The sequence below is a fragment of the Electrona antarctica genome (assembly GCF_951216825.1).
Source record: "Electrona antarctica genome assembly, chromosome: 4".
In the NCBI taxonomy this organism is placed as follows: domain Eukaryota; kingdom Metazoa; phylum Chordata; class Actinopteri; order Myctophiformes; family Myctophidae; genus Electrona; species Electrona antarctica.
Genome location: NC_136809.1, coordinates 28,881,868 through 28,889,367, shown reverse-complemented (window position 1 = coordinate 28,889,367; position 7,500 = coordinate 28,881,868). Strand labels below are relative to the sequence as shown.

The following is a 7,500-nucleotide window of genomic DNA, read 5'->3' as shown; positions in this document are numbered from 1 at the left end:
TCGCTTACATATGCCCCTCCCACTAATATTGCCAGCCAATTACAATGTCACGTCACCCCTGTGATCATGCGTAAGTCATTCGGAGGATATTTATCCCCCAAAAATCAAGTTTTGCGACAAACGGTAAATTATTTCGCATTTGCGGCGCCCCCTATGGATGAAAATTGAATTGCTTTTGGCTCTGGGTTGAGTAACCCACCCGCGACAAGTGATTCAAATTTGGGATGGATTGGACATTTCGTGATTTGTGGCATTTTTTGTAAAATAGGCCCCTCCCACTAACTTCGGAAGCCGATTACGGCCGAACGATATGCACTATCAAAATTCTGCCGCTGGTGTTTTCATCGGAAAGGACCAGAGATCATGTGTACCGATTTTTGTGAGATTTGGACAAAATCTGTTGGAGGAGAAGCAAAAAGTGTGTTTTGGAGAAAATTCAAAATGGCGGAAATTCTATCATGATATATGCCTATATGGGTCATGACCCAAGGAATCCAGGGAAAAGGGAATTTTGACCTACGACCTACGGTTCAAGAGTTATAAGCCAAAACGTGGGCTGTTATAGCGCCACCATGAGGCCGACCGATAACATTATAAGTTCATTAATTTTGGAACCTCCCAGGGAGACGTATTCTGTTCGGTCAGAAAGGTAGGATATGAACCAGTTTAGTGCTGTATTGTTGAGACCGATGGTGGAGTGGTTGATTAAAATGTTGTGGTCGACGGTGTCAAATGCGGCCGTGAGGTTCAGAGGCCTGAGTAGGGAGGGGGAGCCAGGGGGGGGGGGGGGGGGGGGGGGGGTTTGAGGAGAGGAGTGAGAATGGCAGTCTTTAAAGTGGGAGGAATGTGGCCGGCCTGGAGGGAGTGATTGATGATGCTAGTGATCAGGGGACTTATGGCATAGATGTTGGATTTGAGTAGGGGGGTGGGGAGGGGGTCCAGGACACAGGTGGAGGGGCTTCATCTCTCTAACAATGTCCTCGACCTCCAGCTGTGTGGTGCTGATGAAGCAGGGCAGGGGGTGAGGGATCGCTTGGGACAGGTGGCGTGGTGGGGCTGGAGAGGAGGGAGCAGATGTTGTCTACTTTGGTTTTGAAAAAGTTGAGGTAGGTGTTGCATTGTTCGACTGTGGTGTCGCTGCGTTTGGAGGTTTGTGGTTTCAAGAAATGGTTAATGGTGGAGAATAGTGTTTTGGAATTGCCTGGGTTGTCATTTATGATGTTTGAGTACAACTGTGATTGTGCCTCCCTGAGGGACCTTGAGTAGGCTTTCTGGTGCTGTCTGTAGGCTAGGCGGTGGACAGTTAGCCCAGTGGCCGTGAGTCGCCGTTCCAGGGCGCGGCCGGCTGCCTTAATTTTTCTCAGCTCTCCAGTGAACCAGGGGGCTGAGCGTGAGAAGATAACTGTTCGTGTTTTGACAGGGGCATGGAGTTCTAGGAGGTTTTGCAGGTTGGTGTTGTAGAAGTCCACTGCTTCTCTAGCAGAAGGGAGGGTTGTAGCAGAGCGGTGTACAGTAGGAGGTCGGAGGTCATGGTGTCTTGTTTTATATTTTTGAAATTTCTGATTTGGCGTTTGGGCTTAGCGTGGTAGGGGGGGGGGGGGGGGGGGGGGGAGGGCAATTTATGGTCAGATACACCCAGGGAATAGATTGTGAGGTTATTTATGGGGGCGGAGTCAGTGATGATGACCAGGTCGAGCGTATGGCCTTTTTTGTGTGTGGAGGTATTGACAAGTTGTGTGAGGTTGAGATAGTCCAGTACTTGTAGGAAGTCAGATGTGAAGTGGCAGGAAGGGTTGTCCACGTGAATATTAATATCGCCGAGAATTATTGTGTTGGTAGATGTTGTGCAGAGCGTGGTGAGGAGGTCGTGAATTTCAGAAATAAAAGTGGAGCTTTGTTTGGGTGGCCGGTAAATAAGGAGCAGTGTCATAGGAAAGGGGGGTTTGCATTTCAATGTCCTTGATCCATTATGTGCTCTGTATCCCCTGATGAAGGCTTAACCGCCAAAACGTTGGATTAATTTGTCTTAACCTGCTGCGTCCTAATAAAGTATTGGCACTCTATTCGCTATTGGCGTGTGCGGCCACTTGTTTTTTCAAGATTCCCTCTGTAGCCTTGATGCCTAACAGAATAGAATAACTGATTCACCATTGTGGATTGCATACACAGTACATGAAGATGCTTGTCAAACAAATCTATAGCTGTATCATCTAGAAGTTGCTTGTTACAAGACTTCATCTGTTTTGTGTCAACAGATTTAATGCTTTGGCTAAAACTTGTGTCAGTCTAATAAGTACAAAGCAGCACAATCATCAAGGATTCCTTGTTGGTTTGTAAAGACACATTCCTGGATTATCATTAAATACTGGGGGTGCAGCCACAGAGCTTGTTCCAATAGTATAGTATCATGGTGTAACAGGGATGGAGTGTTTCACTTTGAAACAACTTTACACAAGTGAAAGCTCTGAAGTCACAAGTGTGTCTTCTTGTTCAACTACTTCTGTTACTGAGACATAAGGAGAGCCGAGAGGGGGAGGGCGATTCCCAGTCTCACTCAGATAAAGCACAGATGGAAGTCCCTGGTGGGACTCAATCCCAGACCAGCAGGAGCACGGATGGCCATGGAAATGAGAAGCCCCGCTGCTGTGCCATCAATGGGCGCGCGCGCGCACACACACACACACACACACGCGCACGCGCACACGCACACGCACACGCACACGCACACGCACACGCACACGCACACGCACACGCACACGCACACGCACACGCACACGCACACGCACACGCACACACACACACACACACACACACACACACACACACACACCAATGCTTCTTCTGAGAAGTATCAGTAAAAAAAGAAAAAAAGACCACAAGACATCTGTTAATGCTTTGGCTGATTAAAATCTCAGTGCAGAATAGATAGGCATAAACAGCTTAACTACACCCACAGGTAATATTTATGCAAGTAGAACATCTGACAGGAACACCTGAGGGTCTATCTCTCCCTCTTTGTTCCTCCACTGTTTCAAAGCACGACAGACAAGAAACAATTGCCTGTTGCCTATTGTTTTGAGAGGTTAGTTAGGGACTTACTTATAATTGAATTAAGTTCAATGTTGCCACACTGGACCATGGCAATTTGCATGTCGCCAAAACATATCTATGTTTTTGTACACTTAGGATGTGTTAAGATTTTGGGGTGAAATTTAAATGGAAAAATGAAATAAATTAATATAAAATAAATTAATGAATGAGTGTAGTGAAAATATTAAATACAGTTCAGACCCTTTAAAATCATGACTCCTCATGTCCAGTATGTCACGGTAACTCACAGTAAAATCCTTAGTTTTAATTTATCCTTTTGTATCTCTGAGAGTTTACAAATGTAACCACAGGTCCATTTGTTTCCATTTGTACATTCTCAATGTTCAATTAACCTACAGGATTGTATGGTGTGATAATATTCCACCATCTCTGCCCAGACATAGGACTAAACTGTCCTTCTCTTTCTGCTTCAGCATCAGCTTTCTTCCAGCAGTCTGTGTGAAAATGCTAAGGAGAGCGGATTGCCCACAACCAACTTTTTTTCATGCCCTTTGGAAACTGACCCCAGAGTCTGATCTGCTGAGGAGTGAGGACACACACATTCATCAGCACTCTAACACAAGCCCTGGAGAGACGGAGCACAGTTTAACCTTGGCTTCACATCTGATCAGAGACCAAGAAGAGGACGAGGAGGACCCTGGGAGGGTAAGGGGGGACAGAGGAAAGAGTGAGTGAGAGAGAGAGAGAGAGAGAGAGAGAGAGAGAGAGAGAAAGGAGAGTGAGATGATGAGAGACATCCAGAAAGAACAGAAATAATTTAACCACATTAACCCTGACATCCCTGTTTTGAGCCGGGAGTCACCCTATTTTAAAATAATTCCAAAATACCAAAAATAGAAGATGTACAAGCGCACAGTGCATCACATAGCGTCTATTCTCACCATGTGATACATATACTGTAGGGCTAAAACAAATAATCAGACAAAGCGATAGAGAAAGACAGAGAAATGGAACAGTGTAAGAGGTTAAAGGGGGGTGGGTAGAGGACGATCATTAGGCGCGGCTGGCAGACATTACATACTGTATAAATTATGGCCAGTGGGCTACGGGGAGGATTTGGCCCATGCTCAAAAACTCTGGAGAGAAGGAAGGGGGCAAAAAAAAAAGTTCAATGACAAGAACTATACATGGTGAGCTGTGGATGGTAATGCCTTTCTGGAACCCTCTGGCTGGCATCATGCCAGGAAGCAGACTTATCTCCCCCAGTAGCCCTCACTCTCTCTAGCAATGGGTAAACTATTAAACAGGAGAGGAAAAATGTTGTTAGCCTAATATGTCCTCTACTGCTGTGTCTTGTCTCTTGTCAGTTTGTCAGGGAGCACAGTGCTGCTGGTAGGTAAGGGTTTTATTTATTTTTAAAAGGGAGAGCCATCCATTTCCCTTCCTTTTTGTTCTGGGAGAGACAGTAACAGAGTTGGAGGATGGGGGATAGGTTCACCTGGACAACCTGCTTATAGAGCATCCCACATAAATCTTCAACAGTGTTTAAACTCGCAGCAGGAGAGGAACGTGACCTTAATGTGCCCTCCACTGCCGTTTCTTGTTTAACCGTCTTGTGTGTGATAAGTCGTATTGTAAATTGTTTGCCATAACGATACTGCTGTTTATTTTTGACCAGCCAGTGCAGTGAATGAATGACGACAAGAAAGAGAAGAGACAGGTGTGAATTTCGAGACACTGGATGACATGCCGTACAGGTTATGAGGCAGATGAAGTTCATGAGTGGGTTTGTGTTTATGAGGAAGGCATCAGGCGAAGGCATTTTGCACTACAGCATCTTACCCTCCCTCTCCCTACAACAGCAGGTAAACTAGGAGGAGAAGATAACGGCTCTCCTAACATATCCGCTGCTGCAGTATCTTGCCTCTTGTCAGTTTGTTGGGGGAGTGGGATGCTCTGGGATGATGTGAGGTACTTACATCTGGGATGAAGCCAATCTCATTGAGGTGGTTGCTCAGCTCCGGATCGTGAAATGTGATCATCTGGGAGAAAACTGTGAGGTACTCTGAAATATAAAAGTTTTTTTTTAAACGATGAACAGAGAACTGAGAAAACCTGGATTGAAACAGGGTTTTATAAAGGTTAAGCTTGGCAGTCAGGTAGCATGAAACAAGTGGAAAATAGTTAAAATGGTTAAAAACAAAGAATGGTTAAAAACAAAGCAGTATGAAATGCATACTGCAGATGAAATACAAACCCCGCTTTATACATTTATCTTACACATAATTATGTATTGTATAAACAAATCCACAGTTGGGGTGCCCAAGGGTACTAATCTATGGAGCAGTGCCCTGTAAGCTAATGGTACACCTCAGTAATGGCCGCGCCCATGGGAGCACTCCTCTGTGGATTAGTCTATAAATCCAAAATGATACGCAGATGGGAATTAAAACACTGAACCTAACAATTGTGACTAATGGAAACCTTCCCTTGCTCTCCGTTCTGAATTCAGCAAAAACACATTCTTGACCAGACAGCTAAACATAGCCAGCTCTCCATGGCATCTAGCAGCGGACAGGAGAGAATAATAACTAAATTCCCTGTTCAGGAGGTGGATTGTGTCTCAGTTTATCAGTAAAGTCCAAATGGATTCTGACATATCTCTGCAGGCATTTTTGCCATTTCATTTGTTTCCGTCTCCTTTAAATGGCCTGCTTCTCAGCTGTAATCTTCATTAAGACCAGAGAGAATATTTAAATGAGAAGCCCAAGAAATGATGTGAAACCCAAATGTAATCATTGTTGAGCTGTCAGGGCTGCCTGGTGGCTCCGCTTGAATTTCATTCCCATCTTGTCTTGCATGTCTCTCCTCTCCATGCCCTTGGATTACTGTCTCACTACACACAAAGTATAAAATGCCAAAAATAATCTAAACAAAAACAAAAAAAGTATTGAGCCTGTTGGTCATTACTGGTTGTGTTAATTTATTTTTGAACTGCTGAATGCTCACCACGTTTACTGTTGATTACTAAACTAAATTAAGTTGGAGTGGCAAGTAGTACAAGTACAAAATGCACCCTTTGAAATCCATTTTTGTGTTCTTGTTGCTATGTACAGTAGCATATAGCAACATAAGAAAACAGAAAACTTTTTTAGAATCGGCCTAAGTTCTAATAAATGGGTTAATTTGTGTGGTTGCCGCTAGGTAGCAATTCTTTTTTAACAATCACTGATTGCAATCTCCTGCAGTCAGTCAATCAGCATACTGTTGTGTAGGAAAAAGTCTATGGGGGGATGGCATTTCCGACAAATATAACATATTGTGATCCAGTTGTTGCTGTTGATATAGTCATCATTTTGGAATGATTGAGCAGAAGACAGGTGAGGGATAATGACCAGCATCACGTCATACATGTCAAGGTCCTGCATCACCCTGTCAGGGTTTATTTAGAAATAATGACCGGATCGCTGTTCATTATCCTGCTTATTGTACAGCTACTTCATAAAAGGTGAAGAAGTAGCCAGCACACATTATGAATGTCCATTTCACATGCATTTATTAATCTCTCACGGACAGAAACAACCGATGTGTTTCAACCAAACGGGTCTTAATCCTCAGATACTGTACTTCTTCACCTTTATGATATTATTGAGCCGTGCACCTTAAAGACTTTTATTTAATCTGGATTCTGGAGTGTTGCAGGCCTTCCGCTTTTCTCATGTACTTTATGAAGACATCCATAGAAAATGATTGATTTTATATTGATTTAAAAAACGATTCATAGCTTCTTCTAAACATATTTAGATGTATATGATCCAGAACCTCTTATGGTCTACTATTCAAATGTTATTCAAAGCAGTTGACTACAGCTGTACCAAATATGGGGAACCCCTATCAACACTGTATTTAGGGTTTAACCACTTGAACCCTAGCATCCCTATTCTGGGCAGGTCATAATAAGGAATTCTGCAATTTTGGCAAAAATAGATTTGGTGTATTGGGAAAAAGGTCTAAAGACCCTGACGGACTCTGGTGAGCAAATTATATAATGAACAAGTGCTCACCAACAAACTTTGCCGCAGTGACCCCACTATTGTTGGCCGAGGGTTAGCTTGGTCTATTTAAGCCTTACTTACTGATAATTACCACAACAGCTATATGGTACACTTTTCACCACAAAACTCCCACAAGACTTCGTTTTTCAAACAATCTTACGGGCCAACGCGGGCCAATTGTGTTCTTGACCAAGCCAGACGCAATACGTGGTTTAGAACCTCTAGACTCCTTGGTGGTGGACATATACCGGACCCTGTATAAATAAATAAATGTGTGTGTGTGTGTGTGTGTGTGTGTGTGTGTGTGTGTGTGTGTGTGTGTGTGTGTGTGTGTGTGTGTGTGTGTGTGTGTGTAAACAATGTTTGTTCCTTCTAGTAAAGCTCACCTTGAATA

General features: G+C 43.7%; 1 protein-coding gene across 2 annotated transcripts in view; it reads right to left on the bottom strand.

The window, feature by feature from the left end:
• The window catches only part of tbck (TBC1 domain containing kinase), an 81,900-nt gene that overhangs the window by 54,745 nt on the left and 19,655 nt on the right, over positions 1–7,500 (bottom strand). For both annotated transcript variants that reach the window (XM_079499993.1, XM_079499994.1), the window contains exons 19-20: positions 7,493–7,500; positions 5,031–5,116 (exon numbers count right to left, since the gene is read on the bottom strand). The exon at positions 7,493–7,500 is cut by the window's right edge and continues 76 nt beyond it. In XM_079499993.1, the coding sequence (XP_079356119.1) occupies positions 5,031–5,116; positions 7,493–7,500 (94 nt within the window). The remainder of the gene's footprint in view (positions 1–5,030; positions 5,117–7,492) is intronic.